The sequence below is a fragment of the Coenobita brevimanus genome, chromosome 111 (genome assembly GCF_032717465.1).
Source record: "Coenobita brevimanus isolate Jiangsu-jjx chromosome 111, ASM3271746v2, whole genome shotgun sequence".
In the NCBI taxonomy this organism is placed as follows: Eukaryota; Metazoa; Arthropoda; class Malacostraca; order Decapoda; family Coenobitidae; genus Coenobita; species Coenobita brevimanus.
The window spans coordinates 9,531,511-9,554,801 of record NC_137064.1 but is presented as its reverse complement, the minus strand read 5'-3'; the positions used below and the strand labels follow the sequence as shown (position 1 = coordinate 9,554,801).

Below are 23,291 nucleotides of genomic sequence, written 5' to 3'. Positions count from 1 at the left end.
CTGTACTGATTGCAGTATTGTACAGTATACAGTACTCTTTCCAAACACAGTTGCAATACCATAAGTGGTGATGACAGTGTTCACAAATATATATAAGATAATGAGTGGATAGGTTTTTAATTATTCGGCAAATCCAATATCTCGGCATCATCCCGGTCCCATAAATGCTGAATAATGGGACTTTTACTGTATATATATATATATATATATATATATCTATCTATCTATCTATTGCCAGACGCCTCAATCCCGTTTGGGGTGGCCACAAACAAATCGCCTCCAAGTCGCCCTGTCCCCCGCCATTTCACTGCCCTGCTCCCAACTCACACCCCCCTCTCTCATATACCTCTCCACCCCATCCCTCCATCTCATCCTCGGCCTCCCCCTCCCTCTTTCCCCCTCCACCTCGCTCACATACACTCTCTTCGTCAGTCTTTCACCCTCCATCCTCTCCACATGGCCAAACCACCTCAGTGTGTTCCTCATAACGCTTCCTATCACATCCACATCCACACCACATCGCTCCTTTATATATATATATATTATTTATTTTTGCCCAATACTTTTCTATGGCAAGGTATAAAATTTTTGGTTTTCTTCAAACTTCAACTTGTCATTTTGACTTTTTTTTTCTTTGTTTTCCATTTTTGAACATACTATGATAAAGCAAAACTGTTCAACTTCAAAATAACACCACAATCAGCGTCTTTTCGTTAAAAGGGTATTTACACTGACCGATCAAAGAAAAAAATTGCAAAGCGCATATGCGACAGAGAATCATAAAAAATTGTGCATCTTTTTCCTTTCGCTTTACTGCACAATAAGATGCAGAAATGACCATAATCTGTATGTCACTGTAAAGATAATTTATTATAGTTTTGCATGATTTAAACCAAATTTATATATCTTTATTAGTTTTTGAGGGTTGAGAGGTTGATAAATCTATCTAACAGTACTTGTGTTTTGTTTCCATCTGATTAATCGTGATTTCGGACTATTTGAGGACCCCTTCATGTCATATAGCTTGGATAATCTGGCTCTCACTGTATGATCATAATCATGCTCACCCAGTGCTGGCATTGCCACAAGAGCCACAAACTCAGCCATTACACAGAACTAGGGTACATTAGTCAGAGCACTAGGGCATGGGGCACTGAGGGGTCACAAGGGAAGTCGCAGCACTACAGTAGTGAGCAAGGCATAGGCAGCCACAGGCTAAGTCACATCTCTGGGAGGTAGCCACCATGTGGGTCACAAATGCACGAGGCACAAGGCACAGATACATCCTCACTATACAGCATCCAGTGGCCACTGCCTCAAAGCATTGTGATTAGCTGGCACATTGCATGGTCCGCCCACTCACTGATTGGGTCCAGTGTCTGAACCAGGTGATACATGACTGCCGAAAAAATACATAGTACCGCTGATTGATTCCTGTTTCTGAGCTGGATATTGACTAATTTTGCTGGCTATTGTTTTAATAGAGCTGAGCAGAAAGCACCAGATATTATGATTGGGTGGATATTGTGATGACAGATAACTGAGAGATTACTGTATGAGTACCACCCAGCATTGTAAATAATTTCCTGGGTCATACAAAACCATTTGATTTATCATTTGATGTAGAGTCACTAGTAGAAAGAAGAGTAATAAAAAGGTGCAGGAGGAATGGAAGAAAATAGGAAGATAGGAGGGCAGACACAGAAAAAGAATGACAGGTGAAGGAAGAAGTAAGCCGCACAACAGTTGAGCGGATTATGAGCACCACCACCTGCCGCAATCATCAGTACAGTAAGTCCTCATTATAGTAGACCATGTATGGGGAGAAGAGAAAGAAGTTGTATGCAGCTTTCATGGATTTGGAGAAAGCATATGACAGGGTGGTTAGACAAGGATTGTGGAAAGTATTAAGTAGTGGAAGCGATGAAGAAGATTAAGCTGGGAAAGGCCCCAGGAATTGATGGAGTGTGTGGTGAAATGCTTAGGTATGGGGGTGAGATTGTTGTGGAGTGGATATGGAAGTTGTGTAGATTGGCTTGGGAAGAGGGAAGGGTTCCAGAGGACTGGAAATCAGGTATAATTGTTCCTCTGTACAAAGGAAAAGGGGAGAGAGAAGTATGTGGTAACCATAGGGGTATTTGCCTTCTTAGTGTGACTGGTAAAATATATGGTAGAATACTCATTGATAGGGTTAGGCATATGACAGAGGAGCTAGTTGGAGAAGAACAAGGGGGATTTAGGAAGGGAAAAGGATGTGTAGATCAGATATTTGTTCTAAGATGTTTAGTGGAGAAGTATCTAGAGAAGGGAAGGAAAGTGTATGCTGCCTTCATGGACTTGGAGAAAGCTTATGACAGAATAGATAGGCAAGGTATGTGGAAAGTATTAAGAATATATGGAGTGGAGGGGAAATTCTTGAGTGCTGTGAAGAGTATGTACGAGGGAGCTAGGGCTACGGTGCAAGTGGATGGTGAGCTGAGTGAGTTCTTTGATCTCAATGTGGGACTGAAACAGGGGTGTGTGATGTCTCCATGGCTGTTTAATATATATATGGATGGGGTTGTAAAGGAGGTGCAAGGTAGGGCAGTGGATGTGGGGGTGGCTCTCATGAATGAGGGTGAGATTTGGAAGCTTCCTGTGTTGCTGTTTGCTGATGATACAGTATTGTTGAGTGAAGATGAATGGGAGTTGCAAGGTTTGGTGAATGAATTTGGGACAGTGTGTAGGAGGAGGAAGCTGAAAGTTAATTTAAACAAAAGTAAAGTTATGGTGTTTGAGAGGAATGAAGTCACAGAGTGTGCAGTGAGGTTGGATGGTGAGGATATGGAGAATGTGAGTGCATTCAAGTACTTGGGTAGTGTGATGAGTAAGGATGGAACTTTGGGGGATGAAGTACGTGAAAGGGTACAGCAGGGAAGAAAGGTTGTTGGTACACTGAAAGCAGTGATGAGAAATAGGGAGGTGAGTATGGAAGTTAAGAAGTCACTGCATGATGGTATTGTGATCCCTACCCTGACGTATGGAAGCGAGGCGTGGACCTTGCAAGAGGGGAACAAGTCAAGAGTGAGAGCAATGGAAATGAGTTACTTGAGAGGAGCATGTGGAGTGACGTGGAGGGACAGGTTGACGAATGAAGAAGTGAAGGAACGTTGTGGTGTAGATGTGGATGTGGTTGAAAAGATTAGGAGAAATACACTGAGGTGGTTTGGACATGTGGAGAGAATGGAGAATGAAAGACTGACTAAGAGGGTGTATGTAGGTGAGGTGGAGGGAGGGAGAGGGAGGGGTAGACCGAGGATGAGGTGGAGGGATGGAGTTGAGAGGTATATGAGGGAGGGGGGGGTGAGTTGGGGGAAGGGTAGTCGAATGGTGGGTGACAGAGTGACTTGGAGGCGTTTTGTCTGCGGCCACCCTTTGTGGGATTGGGGCGTCGGGCTATAGATAGATAGATAGATTAAGAACATATGGAGTCGATGGGAAGTTGTTGAATGCTGTGAAGAGTATGTATGATGGTGCTAAGGCTGCAGTGCGTGTGGATGGTGAACTAAATGAATTTTTCTCTTTGAAGGTTGGGTTGAAACAGGGATGTGTCATGTCTTCATGGTTGTTCAATCTTTACATGGATGGGGTAATAAAAGATGTACAGTACAAGGTAGGGTAGTGGATGTTGGAGTGGCCCTGGTGAGAGAGGATAGTGTTTGGAAACTCCCTGTACTGTTGTTTGCAGATGATACTGTGTTGTTGAGTGAAGACAAAGGGGAGCTGCAAGGCTTGGTGGATGAGTTTGGGAGAGTGTGAAAGAAACGGAATCTCAAGGTGAATGTAGGGAAGAGTAAAGTGATGGTCTTTGAGAGAGGTTAAGTCAGTGAATGTACAGCATGGTTGGATGGTGAGGAATTGGAAAATGTGTGTACGTTTAAGTACTTGGGTAGTGTGATGAGTAAGGATGGAGGTTTGGAGGGTGAAGTGCTTGAAAGGGTACAGCAGGGAAGAAAGGTTGCTGGTTCTTTGAAAGCAGTGATAAGAAACAGGGAAGTGAGCATGGAAGTGAAAAAGTTACTACATGAAAGTATTGTGATACCAACTCTAACGTATGGAAGTGAAGCTTGGACGTTGTTGGAAGGACACAAGTCAAGAGTGAGAGCAGTGGAAATGAGTTATTTAAGAGGAGCCTGTGGAGTCACATGGAGAGACAGGCTGATGAATGAGGATATAAAGGAGCATTGTAGTGTGGATGTGGATGTGATAGGAAGTGTTATGAGGAACACACTGAGGTGGTTTAGCCATGTGGAGAGGATGGAGGGTGAAAGACTGACGAAGAGAGTGTATGTGAGTGCGGTGGAGGGGGGAAGGGGAGGGGGAGGCCAAGGATGAGATGGAGGGATGGGGTGGAGAGGTATATGAGAGAATGGGGTGTGAGTTGGGAGCAGAGCAGTGAAATGGCGGGGGACAGTTCGATGTGGAGGCGATTTGTTTGTGGCCACCCCAAACGGGATTGAGGCAACTGGCAATAGATAGATGGATAGATAGATTTATGGGGAGGGGCTGTCTGGGAAGTGGCTGTCCCCTAGATGAAAGGTTTTTCAAAGTACAGGTATACCCCAGTTTAATGATGCATTTAGTTAATTAAAAGCCCATCGTCAGGTGGGGTATCATATCTCAGGGTAAATTTAACGTGTAAAGTGTAGGGATGCATTTTTGAGCCTTGGGTTTTCCCCCCCTAACCAAATCCTAAACCCACCCAAATGAGTCCAGAAACAAGTTTAAAGACAATCTAAATAGCCTAACAGCTGTAAAAGGAGCTAACCCTACTAATTTCATCCACTGAATTGAGCCCTATGCCCTATTCTTATACAAAGTAATATATATAAAAAAGAAAAAAGGTAATTGATAGTGCCATACACCTGGAATTGGCTTGTTATCACCTGGCAACACCCCATGTGCACTCGTTCGCTAATTTTCCCTGCTTATTTCCCCTTGCAATATGCCGTATGACCTTTTCTCGTAATAAAAATATACTGTATATAAGAAAGGAAGGGAGAAGCCTAAGTGATATTTACATTCACTTGGAACTACCTAATTTATTATGTATTGTCTAGATTTCCTGCCAATCATTTCATAGCATATAAATTAGCAGCTGTCACCACACTGATATTGTCAACCCTTGCCTGCCCATATACGCCACGTCATTCAGTTTAGTGTCATCTTTCGAGGTGAAACCATGTCAGATTCGCGCCCCACCATTTCTGCCGCTTCTGTGCCTACTGCAAAGGGCCTGGTGACCTCTACCCCTACTAAACCTCATGTGGGAAGGGGTCAAGAACTAAGTGACTCTGCTGTGGAACGTGAACTGGCTGATTTATCGATGATAACGATGGATAGTGACTTTGATCTTTCGGGTGAATCGTGTGATGAGCCTGGGGAGGAAATGGTGACAGAAACTGCCAGTATGAGTGCTTCAGTGTCCCAAGTTCATCCTGGCTCCAAGGGAAGGGAGTCCTTAGTGCAGCGAGGGAAGGAATTTGGGAAGCGAGTGAAGAGGAGGCGGGTTAGCCCTGGAACAATGGCCCCATGTGACCCAGCCCACCATGAGTCCCGAGGTGAATCACCTCCCTGCTCTCCCAGCCCCACTTCACTAATATCTTCCACCTCTTCAGCCGAAATTTTCGTGTCTTCATCGTCGGAGTCTCCACCAGCACCTACAGTGAAGGCAGGCCGTAGGAGACCAGGTAAATCCCTTACTCGTTGTAAAAGTAGACTAGCTTCTAGAGTAAGGGCTGCTAGTGGTACATGGCAACCTAGGGTCAGTTGGAGTGACCTTGAAACAGCCCAGTCTGCCTCACAGCCACCCTCATCCACCCTAACCCAGCCTACACCGCCGTGAGAGGGAACCCTGGACGCCTTCGTGTGTACAGAAGGTTCCGATTTCGTCCCAGAACAACTCCACGTCAACGAGAGTTCGTCTGGGATATAGCCTGCCATCACTCTTGACAAGGGTGTTGAGTGTGTGGACTACCTTTTGGCCTTCCTTGATGACGAAGTCATGCAGCACATATGTGGTGAGACCAACAGGTACAAGTCACAATGTGCTGCAAGTGGTGCAGGTGCAGCGAAAATGCAGCAGTGGACTGTGCTTGAAGTGCACGAACTGTATGTGTTCTTCGCCCTCATGCCTCTCATGCCCCATTCAAGGAAGCATGAGTTGGAAGATTACTGGACCATGGACCCTTTACTAGCCTCATCCACCTCCAATAAGTACATAGCCAAGAGATCGCTTCTGTAACATCATGGGAAACCTGCACTTCACCAACAACGATGTACCTTCCCAGACTGACCTACTCTGGAAAATCTGGGAGATTCTGAACAGAATGAAGGATAAACTTATGTCAATCTTCCACCCATTTCAGAAGATTGTCATAGATGAATCCTTGGTTCAGTTCAGAGGACGTCTGAGGTTCTTTCAGTACATTCCAAGCAAATGTCATCGGTTTGGAATCAAGTTCTTTGTACTGTGCGACTGTAAAACGGGGTACATCCTTGACTTTGTCATCTATTCAGCCAGCACTGTCGATCTGGACAAAACACACTCCCTTGGGCTTCTCAGGCTGTGTAGTGAAAGTGCAGTTTGAAAGGTGTTTTGGTGGGAATCATGTGCTGTAAAATGACAACTATTATACAGCACCGAAACTTGCTAAATACCTTTCAGAGCACGACATCGGTTCCTGTGGCACTGTCAAGAGTAATCGTGCCCTCTTCCCCAAATTCCCTGAGGCAGGAAATTCTCAGTGGGGAGACGTGCACCTACGCAAGTCTGAGAAGATGCTGGCAATATGGTGGCATGACAAGAGGGTCAGGCACATGCTCACCACCATACACAAGGGGGAACTGAAAGACATTGGGAAGGTCGACCATAGGACAGGCGAACATGATGCTGTCATTGACTACAATATCGACATGCGGCCAGTGGACAAGTCCGACATGATGATTGGAGAGATCAACTGCCTCAGGAAGAATACTGGGTGGTACAGGAAAGTGTTTCTGCATCTCATTGACATGATGATGCTGAACGCTTTCATCCTGTACAAGATGAAGGTAAAGCCACACAAGTCCCTCTCCCTGTGGTTGTTCGCCAGGATTTGTGTGCAGCAGCTGCTGGAAAGATATGGTAGGGTGACAGCAACAGCTCCAAGGCACCATTCTGTTAGACTTCCTGACAGACTTGAGCAGAGGGCATACATGGATTGGCACAGACTGATACAAATGCCTGCCACAACGAAGAGGAAGGCTGCAATCCGCAGGTGCCAGGTGTGTGCTCATACCACCAGACGCACACCTGAGCACAAACACACCTCTTGGCAGTGTGCTGAGTGCCAGGTTCCCCTCTGTATAACCTGCTTTTTTTATTACCACAGCCTGAAACATTTCTAAAACAGTGCAAGTGGAAATATAAATAATGTGTAAATAGCAAGTGAAAGCAGTGGATGTAAATATGATTGAACAGTGGAAAATAGTTTTATAAGTTACTGCAAGTGACAATGTATAACATAGTGTAAATAAAATAGAATTGTAAATAATGTAAATACAATAGAAAATGTAAATAGAAATGCAAATAATTGGTAATATAAGAATATGAGTACAAATACCTGGAATAATGACAGTGAAAGTGAAAGTTTCGCTCTCTGCGTAGTTTACTGAATGGGAAAGTGAATGCCTGGAGTGAAAATAAACTACTATTACAGAAGGAAACTTATGGATAAATACTGTAGATATATATAAGTGTAATAAAGTACTAGGAATATAAAGTGTCAGTGTGTCTTGAATAATAAATGACAGAATACCAGCGGGGAACGAGTGTGGGTGGGAAGCTCGTACGCGCTCGTAATTTACATTGCTTTCACAGTGGGTTTTTTTTGGAGTATGGATTCCAAATTCATAAAATAGTGTTTCTAGTGATAAAATCAGGCTGTGGTAATCATATTACGGGGTGTCAGGAAGTGTAAAGTGGAGACTTCGTTACCCAACTTCAGAAGTCTCCACAAGTCTTACGGTAGTTGACCAAGGCTCAGCAAACATCCCAGAAGAAAGCTGAAGCTATGTGCCATATGCATATATAATTATAATAATCTAAGACTAATAACTGATTTTTGGCAAATATTTGTAAAAAGTCAGTCAGAGCGCAATTATCCCCTCGGGACGTGCAGGGACCGCTTCTGACATCCCCGGGGTTAAGGGGTTAAACCAGGGTCTGGCCATCGTTAGGCAGGGCCTGGTGGTAGTTTACCCCATCGTTAAGCCGTGGTACTGCATCTAGGGGTATCGTATATTGAGGTATACAGTACACTCATGATTACTAATCTCTGACAAGAGACGCGTGGTGGGGAGTGTTATGACCACACACTAGCTATGCATTCGAACACATCCTCTACACTTCTGGGTGGGGCAAAGAACTGAAACCAGGTGATTTGAAGTATTCTATGCCTCATATCTTTGATGTTACCATATTTTTTATGGTTTCTCTTCCATAACATAGTCTATCTATCTATATACCTAGGCTGCTTCCCCCAAGGAAAGGGAGGTAGCCGAGACAGGACGACACACTCCCCATTTACTCATCCATTCAAACACATTCATTCGCATCTTAGCCCCAAAGGGGGCAATTTCTAGTAAGTAAATAAACATGTGCCACTGTATGTGGGTATTGGCAATTTGGGATCATATATGCCGTAATAACCATTCATGAATTAACAGCGTTAATTGGCACGCATTTTGACCTGAGGGGGCTTGCAGCTTAGACCTCGCATCGGAATAGTGCAACCATTCCCATTGGATGGTAATGGGGCCTGTTAACACTAAAAAAAAAAATGCAATATGAAGTAGCAACTAATGGTAAATTTTTGTCAATGATAGAAGTATATAAAGCATACTTACTTAGAGTATGTCATATGGATGCCGGCTGCTGTGGTTGTCGTGGATATTTCTCCGCAATCACCTATCAACAGCTCGGTTAAAGGCTCACCTCAAGAAATAAGTCAGCAAAATAATAAGCAGAATAAACATGTAACAGGTGTCCACACCGAAAGTGTGAAACGTGTTAGAGCAAGTGAGCAAATAAGTCAGGCAGTGTTGAATATTGTCTCATGTGGCTCATCATCTTCCTCTGATTTCCTGACCTGAAAATACTAAAAAGAACTTATTAGATTACACAAAAAATATTCCCTCACACTTCCAAAAACTAATACTCCTCTTGTACTAATTGTAGGTCTAGGGCTTGGGACCTAGCAGGTTAATAACGACTGCATTTTGCTCACTCACAAAAATTACTTTCATCAAATCTCTCAAGCATTCTGACTCGAAAGAGAAATAAGAAATTCAGAGATTCTTTCATTGATCAGGGTATTGTATTACTGTAGTATGATTTGGATTCAGTCAGGAATTTCCAAAAAAAAGCCAAACAGAAGGTATTACTTGTTTTGAAATGGCAAAACCTGGTTGCTTTCAGCAATCATCAGAAAATACTGCTGCGCTACTCACGCAACCTTAAACCATTTCTTCTTGCGCAGCCGGCTGTTACGCCAATCTTCCTTATAGAAAATCATTTCTTCAATTTGCGGAAAAACTACTGGAAATTATAGGTTGTCTATGAAATGAAAATAATTGAGGAATTTTATGCGATTTCCAAATTGATGTCTATCTTTCTTGTAACTTCAAAATTGGGTGAGATATCCAAAAAAGTTCTCTACTGTACTACAGACTTTCTCCCCCGACTCCTGCCTCCATTTCTTGCTGATGTGATAAATCTTTCGGTCAGGTACATATGTTGGGGTTCCAAACTGTGACTAAATTTTGTGTTCTCACACTCTTCGCTCGCTTGAACAATAAAACACAGTATTAATGTCAAATAGCATCACGCACTCATTACACACTAAAAATAGCAACTATGACCAACTTTCATGTCTTTCTGTTAAATGCATATATAATACTTGAAAAAGTAATATAACCTAATATGTGGAGCTAAAGTGTTTCAGTGATGCTTAGAAAATTGTTCATTGAAGCTCTGAACCTTTCTGGAACGATGGTTGGGCGTGTCTGATTGTGTGGCCTACGCCTGAGCACGACTTCTGCTAACACTCTGGTCAGAGATTAGTAATCATGAGTGTACCTGTATCATAATAATAATCCATCCATCCATCCATCCATCATCCGATCCTACATTGCCCCATGAGGAGCGTAGGAGCCTGGGACTAGGCAGTTGGTCCTGACATTTAAGATGAGAGTGACCAGCCTCACTCATCCCTGAGTGGCATTACATGAGCAATCAACCCCAACCACCCCTTGGATATAAACCTTCACCCAGCTTAATCCGATTGGAGCGGAATAATTACCCACTAAACCACCAGGCACCAAAATTTGGTTATATGGTTACCACCCAGCGTAGTAAATGGTTTCCTGGTGCACAGGAAACCATTTGGCTTGTCACTCAGTGCAGAGTCACCCACAGGCTGAATAATAATAATAATATTAATAATAATAATGATAAGAGTAATAATAATAATAATAATAAATGCTAATGTGCATTCACATTGTTGTGAAGTAATTTCTAAATCATGAGAGAGAGAGAGAGAGAGAGTGAATAGCCCTTCCCTGCCTCAAATAAGACCCAGCCTACCTGTATAAACACTGCATAATGGTTATGATAAGTACACAGTATAAAATAACCTGATTCAATTTTGATATTCTGTATTTTCATTTTTGCTATGTAGGAATGATAGTGAGCTGTCCGGGGATGAAACCATGCAGTATCCGTGTGGACCAGCTAGATCGTGACCAGTTAAGTGAAGAAACTATCAATTACCCAGTAATTGTACACTTCGGAATTCGACCACCACAGCTGTCTTATGCAGGCAATCCTGAGTAAGTATTTTCATCTGGTTTGCATCAAAACGAAATATTAAATATGTTGGTTAAGGAAATAATATGATCAGGACTAAGGCCAGTATTCTTATGTGATTAGGAAGCCCCTTTTTTTTTTTTTTTTTTTTTTTTTTTTTTTTGCTAGGAAGAAGGAACCAATGGGTAGATGCCCACAAAACTAATCCCTCTTAAAGAAAAGACACAGAATGAAATTGAAGATCCATTCATTTCATGCCTGGATACATTGCAAGACTGAAGGTCATAGACTGAGGGAAATATGAACAGAGGAAGACTGTTCATAGTTGACCTGTTGCATACTAACACGTCTTCCTTGATGGTTTATTTCTGATTCTTCTGTTTTCCTGATGTTCCTGTGTGTTCTTGTGTTATTTATGCAATCTGTGACAACATTAAAAAGGCATAAGAAGTAAAAATAAGAGGATGTTAATGCTTAGTTTGGAAAACGAAGTATTTACTGTAAAGTATTTTCCACCATATAATGTGAATTTTTTTTTATAAAAATGTTGCTGAAAAAAATCACCCTGCACATTATACCATGGTCATGGTTTGGGGGTATGCCTGTGATTGGAGTGACTGGTACTCACAAAACCCTGTTTGCCAGAATGGTAAAAATAATGATGAAATATGAAAGCCAAGGCCACCAGCAATCAGAAGTAATTCACTTGATGGCCATACTAATTGCTAATTAAGATTTCATTAATGCAGACTTACAGACTATACTGAAGAATCTGGTCATTCTGGCAGTAATTGCCCTTGGCCTCCCTCCAAATGTTGTCCCACTAAGAAAGCCTCGGTTAGGATGACAGTGCAAGACAAAGGCTACAGACAGTCTTCTAAGGTGTGATGTGCTTAAAACTCCTGATATTACGGCTGCACAGGCATGCCGTCATACTTTCCAGCCAAGAAACAACTTTTGACCAAATAAATGCGTCAGAAGTGACTTGACATTGCAAGATGATACAGAGATTGTACAGTACCTCAGAAGACTTGAGGAAGATGATATTCTCTGATGAGAGCACCTGTATGTGTTTTCATCCTTGTTACTGGGTGGGTAAGGAGGCCTTGCCACATCAGTCGGTGAGACCCTCACTACATACGGAAGACTGTCAGGCAATGATAGCATAATGGTTTCAGGTTGTTTTAGGGGTGGAATGGGCATGGGAGGACTCTACTTCATTCCTAAAAACACAATCGTGAATGCTGACCTGTGTATGCAGGTGCAAGAAACCATCTCCTGCAATTTTATTATATTCATGGTTGCCCACTTTTTATGTGAATGACAAGCTTACAATGTGCAACACCATATCAGTGCCTCACCTTATGGATGAAATTTGCAACACATGGTTCAAGGAGATGAATGAAGAATACCTCCAAAATTTAGGAGACAGCATGTCCAAATGCTTCCAGATTATAACTGAGATCAAGAGCAAATGACCAAGTATTAGGATGCAGTTATGCTGCATAGTTGTGTCTGTATCATTAATATATGCCTTCGAGTGTGGTTTTTGTTTTCATGATGCCCTGTGCAGTCAGTTTCTTTTTTGGTGTCTAAATGAGTGCATTTTCATAAATGATTCATAAATAAACAGTAAATAAAGCATTCTTTGGGTTAGATTTGCACACACATGGAGCGTCGTGTCAGACACATCGGTAGATTATAAACAAAAGACAGCTGATTGCCTGTCAGCAAACACAAGGCAACAGTAAGAGACTTGTTTACAGTGATCCCTTGGTTAGTGTGTGCATAAGTGGTACCTAACATGGCGCTTGAGAATGGAACTGCACGATAATGAATAGCGAGATGAGGAGAGTGGTGACTGAACAGGGAGCCATAGACAGAGGCATTAATGAACAGTACAGAGCCCTCAAGAACAACCTCTTGATAGTTATTGATGTAATATGCGGTTGGACAAGAGGCTCACCAAAACATAAAGTAACTTGGTGGTGGGATGAGGGTGTAGAAGCTGCAGTTAAGGAGAAAAGAAGGCTTTTCCGGGAATGGTAGAAGGGTGGTAAGGAGGAATACTTGGCTGCCAAGCATAGGGCTAGAAGAGAGGTATACAGGGTGAAGTCTGAGTCACAGAGACTTTTACTTGATAACCGAAATCATGGGGAAAGGAAAGTATGATATTCAAGGTGGCAAATCAGATGAAGAGGGACAATCGGGATATTATAGGTGAGCAGTGTGTGGAGAACGATGAAGGAAGGGTAGCGGTGAACAGTGGGGATATTTAAGATGCATGGAGAGAGCATTATAGCCGGTTGTTGAATGAGTAGTTTGACTGGGACAGGTAAGGTTTGGAGCCAGCAGATCCAGTGTTTGGCTCTTGGCCTTTGATTGATGGTCCTACTGTGAGTGAGGCAATAGGCAGGATGCAGGGGTGGAAGGCAGCAGGTGTGTCTGGGTTGACTGCCGAAATGTTGAAAGCCTCAGAAGATACAGGGGTGAGGTTAGTCACTTGACCTGATAAATGTAATTACAGTATATATGAATGTGTTGTCCCAGATGATTGTTTGAAGAGTGTAATTGTAAATGTGTACAAAGGGAAGAGTTATGCCCTGGAAAGAGGAAATTATAGAGGTATTTTTAGATCAGATAATGAAGGTAATGGAGAGAGTTCTAGAAGGAAGGATTAGAGAAATAGTGAATATTGATGAGATGCAGTTTGGGTTTATGCCAGGCAGGGGGACCACTGATGCCATATTCATTGTTTAACAGCTTCAGGAAAAATATATTGGAAAGAAAAGGGATCTGTATTTTCTTTTGGTTCTTTTGGAAAGGGCCTTTGACAGACTCCCTCAAGAGGTGATGAAGTGGGCAAGGAGAAAGCTTGGCTTGGAGGAGTGGCTGGTTAGGGTGGTTATGGCCATGTACGTGGGTGCTTGTGTCATAAAGACTTTGTAGTTACTTGTAGAGAAGTATATTTTAGACTTGTGGTCGAGCGGCTTTTATATCTTGTAGTAGCTTCCCCACCAAATGTCATGTAGTGACAGGAGAGGTAAAGAATAGTATGGGACTATTTTTATTTGTCTTGGAAATATTAAACACGGAACGAGTATAAGTCCCGGATAGCTACCTCCCTGTCTCGCTATCTCTCTCTCTCTCTGTTCTAAGGCTAATCTCCGTCTCGACCTCTCTCTAGGGTCGCTTGTCTCCTTCTAAACTCTCTTTCCTAAAATCTGGTGTAGCAGGGGTGTGTCACGTGTGTTCCTCATGGTTGCCAGATCTTTGTTCACGAGAGGACTGCTGACAGCTAACTGCATCATCTCCTTACTGGCCGCTGTCGTCAGCTTTCCTCAGTGTTAAGAGTGTGTAAGCATGTTTAGCACTGCTCGATTCTCGCAGACACAACACCTCTCATCATCTGACTCCCTGCTTCTATCTATCTATTTATCTATCTATCTATATAATATGTAGTCTTTACCACACTGCTTGGTCGCGCGAAAATGGCGTACCATCGACATTTAATAGTTATAATATATTAATACATACTACATACACATTATAATGAACTTATAAGCTAATTAAGTGAAATATATAATATTGTAAAGTAACATAATTGTATGAATATTGTATACATATATTATTCATAGTAAATAGTGATTATTCAGTAATATTACATTTAAACAAGTTGTATACATATTTGAATAAATGCAATGGTTGTTGTATAACACTTTGTAAGACGTGCATGTACAACAGACGTACGCATATAATTGTGCAATGGTAATACTGTTAGGTTATACATTACATAGAGTTATCACTTTAGTAATGTCTAATATTTCACCTAACTTGTATGATGATACTGGTAATACAGAATTGTGCTATAATTGTATGACTTATAATATTGTACTAACATTGTGGTACTACATAATTGTAACATTTTATGAATTGTTACAAAATATTGTGTTAATGCATAATTGTGTTGGCCTTATAACTGTAGTTACATTTGTTAATGCAACTATTACATATGTGTCTTGACCTTATAATTGTAGTTAAAGTTACATAAAAGTTACATCTTGTTAATGCAACTGTTTTGTCGTTACATAATTGTTACATATCGTTTGTAGGTACATAATTGTAGTTAAAGTTACATAAAAGTTACATCTTGTTAATGCAACTGTTACATAATTGGCAAAGTGTAACATAATGCAATCGTTTGTCGTTACATAATTGTTACATATCGTTTGTAGGTACATAATTGTAGTTAGTGTAACATAATGCAATCGTTTGTCGTTACATAATTGTTACATATCGTTTGTAGTTACATAATTGTAATAATTGCAGTCCGAACATATGCTGCGGTCGATGATAGTGATGATGTGTCATGCCACTTGTTTGTGGAGACACCAATTTGCTTTTTTGTTTGTAGTTTATGTGGTATTTTGGCATATGTAGTAACACTTACACTTATTTTCATTTGTTTGTTATGTGATCTTACTCTATTTCTCTTTTTTCTTTCTTACTTTTCTTTCTTTCTTTCTTTCTTTTTTTTTTCTTTTTTTTTTTTTTTTCTATAGTTTGTTTCTCTTTGCTTGTGTACGCTTTTTTCCATGTTGTTCATGGTTACATAATTGCTGACTAAGTTCCTTGAGATACTTTGTTAAAGTTTAGTTTATATTACACAGATACTATAAAATGATATTATATAGTCCCATATTTTGTTATTTTATATAAAAAATATATACACTATATACAGTATTAACTATACACACTGATTTGTTGTTCACCTGTACCTATCGTGGGTAATATGTGTGTCAGCACTGTGTGGAAATCATTGTCTTCACGATTGTGTTGAAGATGTTCACTCTTGCTAACGGCATTTGTGTTGGCCATTTTTTTTTTTTTTCTCTCTAGTTTACCTTGTAACTTAATTTATATGTTTCCACTAGGTAGCTTTAATTAATAAATGTTTAATACAGTTCTTTTAATCGCTCACTGAGTAACTGTGATGGTATATTTTCTTTATCGCTTGTAGATGTACTCATGTATAGTCGTATATATGAAACACGTATTTTATGTAGGTATAAATGGTAACACTCGTTGGCAGTAAATAAATGTTATAATAAATGAATGAATATATACAGTGTAGAATATTTATTGTTGGTGCAGGTATTTAATGATTGAATTATGAAGATAATTGAAGTAGGTATATGAATTTAAGTTGTAACTATACAACACGTTTTATATGTTTGTGCAGAAGCTTATTGTCTATCACTGTGTATTGTATAAATGAAGTAACTATGTAACTCACTAATTTTTACCGTGGTGGGAAATGGTGTGAGTGGTGTTGCACGTGGTGATAGCGTTGTCCTTCGCTGGTTGATTAACGTGTTGTCGTCTCAGCACATGGTGACGTTGGCTTCCCACACTGGTAGCTGTGGTGAGTGAATGAGTAGCAATGAGTAACTTGAGTGAAGATGAGTGAGTAAGATGAGTTATGAGTCGTGTCTCACTCTTCATTTGTTTGTTCCTTTTTTTTTTTTTTCTATGTCGATGTTTTCTCGGTCCTTTTCTCTAGTGATTTACTCGTTGTGGGATGAAGACTGCCGCTACTTGTAGGTGCGTGTAGAAGATTATACAGACGACGTAGAGTTGTTAATTGTAGTTGATTGTAGATGGCTGTAGTTCGCTGATTCGTCGTAGACTTGTAGACTATTTGCACTGTAGGCTGTATTTTGTAGGATTCAATGTAGAACTGAAGCTAATCTTGTAGTCTCGGTTGCTTTTGTAGAAATTTGCTTTTAATTCGGAGACGATGTCCGCAGATTTGCTGGTTTGTTGTTAAGCTACTTGCAAGGCGTCGAGTGATCTCTTGACCTCTGCATCAGCGTAATGATCTGGGAGACGGAGGGGGCTGGATGGAGAGAATACTGTCAGGAGCTGATGTTGTTGGTTGTTTTCAATCTTGATATTTTGTAGGAATTTAACGTTGATTCGTAGACGAGGTTCGTATACGTTCGCTGCTACCAAATGTCATAAATAACATTTGGGTCATCCCTCTTCTTGACCTCCTGCCTGTCTCCTCTGTTGCCTCTTCTGTCTCCTTCTCCTCCTCCCTGTTCTAGTTTCCATTTCGCTAACTTCACCATTTCATCCACTTCCTTGGTGTTATGTGCTTGTGAAACATAATTCCCTATCTTGAAGTCCAGAGTTCGCATCGGCGTCGCAAGTCTTTCTAGATAAGTAGGTAAGTCATACAAGTAATCTAGGCTTATTTCAGTACTCATGACGTCCTTGACGATTGTAGTCGTGGCCGTTGGAGCTATGAGGCATCCTTGTCGTACTATATGCTTGGGGTCTAGGTGCGCATATACTCTTACTATGTATAGGAGAATCCATAGCATAAGTCCCTTCATCGTAACCTACCGAAAAAAAAAAAAAATCTATTAATTTCCCAGGTAAGAGTGAATGGGGATTTCAGTGATGAGTTTTCCATGAATGTTGGTGTGCATCAGCGGTCAGTTTTGAGTCTCATGTTGTTTATCATGGTACTTGAAGCTCTCTCACGTGGCTCCAGAAACGGACTCCCTTGGGAGATGTTGTATACTGATGATTAAGTGGTGATTGCAGAGAATGAGAGGGAGGTGGAGGAGAGATTTAGGAAGTGGAGAGATGGTGTGGGGCACAGGGGCTTAAGGGTCTATTCTATCTATCTATTGCCAGACGCCTCAATCCCGTTCGAGGTGGCCACAAACAAATCACCTCCACGTCGCCCTGTCCCCTGCCATTTCACTGCCCCGCTCCCAACTCACACCCCCCTCTCTCATATACCTCTCCACCCCATCCCTCCATCTCATCCTCGGCCTCCCCCTCCCTCTTCCCCCCTCCACCTCACTCACATACACTCTCTTTGTCAGTCTTTCACCCTCCATCCTCTCCACATGGCCAAACCACCACAGTGTATTCCTCCTAACGCTTCCTATCACATCCACATCCACACCACAACGCTCCTTTATATCCTCGTTTGTCAGCCTGTCTCTCCATGTGACTCCACAGGCTCCTCTTAAATAACTCATTTCCACTGCTCTCACTCTTGACTTGTGTCCTTCCAGCAACGTCCAAGCTTCACTACCATACGTTAGAGTTGGTATCACTATACTGTCATGTAGTAACTTTTTCACTTCCATGCTCACTTCCCTGCTTCTTATCACTGCTTTCAAGGAGCCAGCAACCTTTCTTCCCTGCTGTACCCTTTCAAGCACTTCACCCTCCAGACCTCCATCCTTACTCATCACACTACCCAAGTACTTATACGTACTCACATTTTCCAACTCCTCACAATCCAATCTCACTGTACATTCACTGACTTCACCTCTTTCAAAGACCATCACTTTACTCTTCCCTACATTCACCTTTAGATTCCGTTTCTTACACACTCTCCCAAACTCATCTACCAAGCCTTGCAGCTCTCCTTCGTCTTCACTCAACAACACAGTATCATTTGCAAACAACAGTAGAGGGAGTTTCCAAACACTACCCTCTCTCACCAGGCCACTCCAACATCCACTACCCTACCTTGTACCTCTTTTATTACCCCATCCATGTACAGATTGAACAACCATGGAGACATGACACATCCCTGTTTCAACCCAACCTTCAAAGGGAAAAATTCACTCAGTTCACCATCCACACGCACTGCAGCCTTAGCACCATCATGCATACTATTCACAGCATTCAACAACTTCCCATCTACTCCATATATTCTTAATACTTTCCACAATCCTTGTCTATCCACCCTGTCATATGCTTTCTCCAAATCCATGAAAGCTGCATACAACTTCTTTCCCTTCTCCAGAAACTTTTCCACTAAAGATCTAAGAATGAATATCTGATCTACACAACCTCTTCCCTTCCTAAAGCCTCCCTGTTCTTCTCCAACTAATTCCTCTGTTCTTTCTCTAACTCTGTCAATAAGTATCCTACCATACACTTTTCCTATTACACTAAGAAGACAGATGCCCCTATGATTACCACACACTCCTTTTTCCCCTTTTCCTTTGTACAAGGGAATAATAATACCTGACTTCCAATCCTCCGGGACTCTACCTTCCTCCCAGGCCAATCTGCACATTTTCCACATCCATTCTACTACTCATGGCCTTTGGTTCCTTCTTCCTCGCATTAAAAAAAAAAAAAAAAAAAACTCTCTCTCCCCCATACTTCAGCATTTCATCACACACTCCATGAATTCCTGAGGCTTTCCCCAATTTAACTTTCTTCATTGCTTCCACAGCTTCTATCCTGCTGATTTCTTCCTGTCTTCTCACCTCCCTCCTTCTCCCAGCCATTCCCCAGCCACTTATACTCGCATTACTTCCATCCTGTATGTTCGACAATTCCTTAAAGTGTTCTCTCCATTTGCTCACTTTTTCTCCCTTCTCCACTAGTAATCTACCATTTTTATCTTTCATTCCCCTTCTAACTTCACTTCCACCCTGTCTTACTCTTTTCACCTCTTTCCAGAACATTTTCTTACAGTCCCTCCACTTTACACTGAAGTTCCTTCGAAATTCCTCATCCGTTCTCTTCTTACTCTCTCGTACTAATCTTTTCACCTCTCTCTTTCTTTCTACATATAACTCTGTCTTCCACCTCTCAACTTCTTCCACACCCCTACTTCTCATCCATTCATTGTATGCTTTCTTCTATTGTGCAACAGCCTGTCTCACCTCTTCATTCCACCACGGTGTTCCTTGCACACCCCTCCGTCTTCTCTTCATCCCACACACCACATCACATGCTGCACATATTTCTTCTGTAAATATCCTACACACGCCTTCCACGTCCCCCATCTGCTCCAATTCGTATTTGCCCAATCGTTCCTCCACTACTCTCTTATACTCTGCCTTTTTCTCATCCTCTTGTAACCTTTTCACTCTCTTTACAAATACTCCTTCTTCCCGTCCTTCCCTTCTTCTATTTCTCCATTCTAATTGGACCTTGATTCTGGCCACCACCAAGTAGTGGTTAGAAAGTCCACTCCCCCAACCTCTATGAGCTCTTGCATCCATTACACATTTTTGCATCCTTTCATCCACACACGAACAGCCGGAGAGAGAGGTCGTCCCAGGCATCGCTTCTAACCTTGAATAGTTTCAGGAATTTTGTCTGTCCTGTCTCCTAGGGTCTTTCTTTAAATTTAAAATAATGAAAGTTGGTAGACTACCAAAAATGTAAAGATTTGTTGGCAATAGTATACATGAATGTTTGTGGCTTATTCGGTAACAGCTGTTTAGGTACTTTACCGGTACGTTAAACATGGCCGAAAATGTAAACAATGAGGGAATGGAATTTCAAGGATTTGATGCTAATACTAATGTCATGGACCTGGTGAAAACATTAATTATGAGGATTAGTGAACTCGAAAAAAAAGTAGAGAATCTAGTGATAAAGGATGTGTCAGGAAATACGGAAACCACCATACAGAGTCTAATCCAGTCCAACGAAACAGCCAATGAAGAGATTAAGAATTTGAAGAGGGAAAATGTTGAACTGAGGAGGAAACTTGAAGAGAGTACTAATAAAACGGAGAAGGTGAGTAATGTACTAGAAGAACACAAGGCAAAGTGGGCACACGTAGAAGAAGAACAGTAAGAAGTGGTCAGCTTAAGAGAGATCATCCAGGAAGAAAGGGAAATGAACAAGAAAGAAATGGAAGAAAATGTAGTGAAAATACTGAAGAAAAAAGAGAAAATAGTGAGAGAAACTGTAGAAAGGAACAGATGTGTGGTAGTATTTGGAAACAGGGAAGAGGAAGAAAAGGTTAGGTTCGCAAGACTCGAGAGAGACACGAACATGGTGAGAGGAATATTAGGCAAGATTGACCCCGAAGGAGACAAGTGGGTAAAAGAAATTGAGGAAGTAAGGAGGATAGGGCCTTATAAGAAAGGGGAAACAAGACCAATGAGAGTCAAGTTTACATCAGAAAGTGTAATAAATGAGATACTTAAAGTGACCTGGAAATTAAGCAAAGAGGCAGGGATGGAAAATATTATAATAAGAAAAGATCTGAATGAAGAAGAAAGAGAAGTTTTAAAATCATTAAAGGAAGAAGTAAAGGAAAAAAATGATAAGAGGACAGAGGAAGAACGTAATACTTTTTTTTGGTGAGTATTGGATATGAAAGTAAGGAAATGGTATTTAAGTAGATAGAAGTGAAGGAAACTAGGGGGGATGGTTGTGAAAGATCAGAAGTTGAGGAAGTGGTACGGACAGAGAGTAGGAGAGAAGAGGGTATTAATAATGTCAAAAATAATTTGAAGGTGATATATACTAATGTTGATGGTTTCATATCGACAAGGATCGAAATTAATGATTTCTTGGGAGAACATAAACCTGATGTCATGTGCTTTGTAGAGACCAAATTAAGAGAAGATATTGATGTTCATTTGGGAGATGGTAAATACAAACTGTGGAGAAAAGACAGAAAAGAAAAAAAGGGAGGAGGAGTGATGATAGCAGTGAAGAACAACATAAATGTAGATACTGTGGAAATGGGAGAAGGCAGGGCTGAAGTGATATATATGAAATTAGAAACTGGAGAGAATGTTAAGAGAGATATGGCGGTAGTGTATGTTCCCCCAAAGACGAGAGCATGGAAGGATGACGAATACCATGAGATGTTGTCAGATATGGCTAGCTACTTGCAAAAAATAATTGAGAAAAGCAATAATATAATTTTGGTGGGTGACTTTAATTGTAAAGAGGTGAACTGGGAGGAATGGTACTCGGGAGGCGGCGAGGATTCGTGGGGTACTATGTTATTAAATATAATAATGAGTAATGTGATGACGCAGTGGGTCAAAGAAGAGACACGGTTTCGAGGTGAGGACACACCAGCAAGGTTAGATTTACTGTTCACCAAAGAACCTGATGTAATAGAATCATTGGAATATCTCTGTCCTTTGGGAAAAAGTGATCACGTGGTCATTGAGTTCCAGATGTTAATAGGAAACGTCGAGCCAAGAGACGAGCTTCATAGACAGGGAAGATACAACTTTGGCAAAGCAAATTTTACAGGATTGAGAAACTTTTTTTGAAAATGCGGATTGGAGAAAATTCAGAGAAACAAGAGAGATACAGAGGAAGTGGGATATCTTTCTAGACCTCTATAATTTGGGAGTGGAAAAATTTGTACCAAGAGTAAGAGGGAAAGAAAACAGGAAAAAGGAGTGGTTTAATAGAAGGTGTATGATAGCCAAAAAGGAGAGAGATAAGGCGTGGAACAATTGGAGAAAGAGAGGTAACGACAGAACAAAGGAAGAATATAAAAGAACAAGAAACGAATACACAAGAATACGTAGGGAAGAAGAAAGGAATTTTGAAAAAGGTATAATTGACAAATGCAAGGATGAACCCAAACTGTTTTATAGATTTGTTAATGGCAAACTGAAACAAAAGGAAGGAATCACCAAGCTGAAAGTAGATGGAGAGGTCTTTAAGGATGCGGCAATGCAAGCAGAAATAATGAACAAACGTTTCCAGTCAGTTTTCACTAAAGAAAAGGAGCTTGTGGAAGGGGAGGGAGTGATTAGAAATGTTCCGGTGATGAAAGATATAAAAGTGGAGGTGCAGGAAGTGTATAAATTACTGGAAACTCAAGATGTAAGGAAAGCCCCAGGACCTGATGGAATTTCTAATTGGGTACTGAAGGAATGCAGAGAACAACTGGCGGATAAAATTCACAGCTTAATTGTATGCTCACTGGAAGAGGGGAAAGTGCCAAAAGAATGGAAGAGGGCAAATGTGGTACCAATTTACAAGGGAGGAAACAGGGAAGAACCCCTGAATTATAGACCAGTGTCTCTAACCAGCATGGTCGCAAAATTGTGTGAGAGAATCCTGAAAGACAGATGGATAAAATATCTGGAATAGATTAATATTTTGGCTGAATGTCAGTTTGGATTCAGAAGTGGAAGGTCATGTGTTTCTAACTTGTTGAGCTTTTACTCAAGAGCGATTGATGTGGTACAGGAGAGAGATGGTTGGGTGGATTGTGTGTACTTAGACTTAGAGAAGGCCTTTGACAAGGTACCTCATAAGAGACTAATGTGGAAACTAGAATATATAGGAGGACTAAAGGGGAAACTTCTGGAATGGATGAGAGACTTTTTGAGAGACAGACAAATGAGGACAGTAATAAAGGAAAAGATGTCTGGATGGAGGGAAGTAACAAGTGGAGTCCCTCAAGGCTCAGTGTTGGCGCCAGTAATGTTCCTGATTTACGTAAATGATATGGTAGATGGAGTGAACAGTTATGCGAGTCTGTTTGCTGATGATGTAAAGATCTTGAGGAAGATAGAGGTTGAGGAGGATTGTAAAATACTGCAGGAGGATTTGGATAGGATACACAATTGGA

At 41.2% G+C, this 23,291-nt stretch overlaps 1 protein-coding gene across 1 annotated transcript in view; it reads left to right on the top strand.

Annotated features, from left to right (window-relative positions):
- Nucleotides 1-23,291, top strand: part of drosha (ribonuclease 3 drosha) — a 575,197-nt gene that overhangs the window by 244,797 nt on the left and 307,109 nt on the right. Inside the window, exon 11 of the mRNA XM_080286434.1 lies at nt 10,761-10,911. Within this exon, the coding sequence (XP_080142560.1) occupies nt 10,761-10,911 (151 nt within the window). The remainder of the gene's footprint in view (nt 1-10,760; nt 10,912-23,291) is intronic.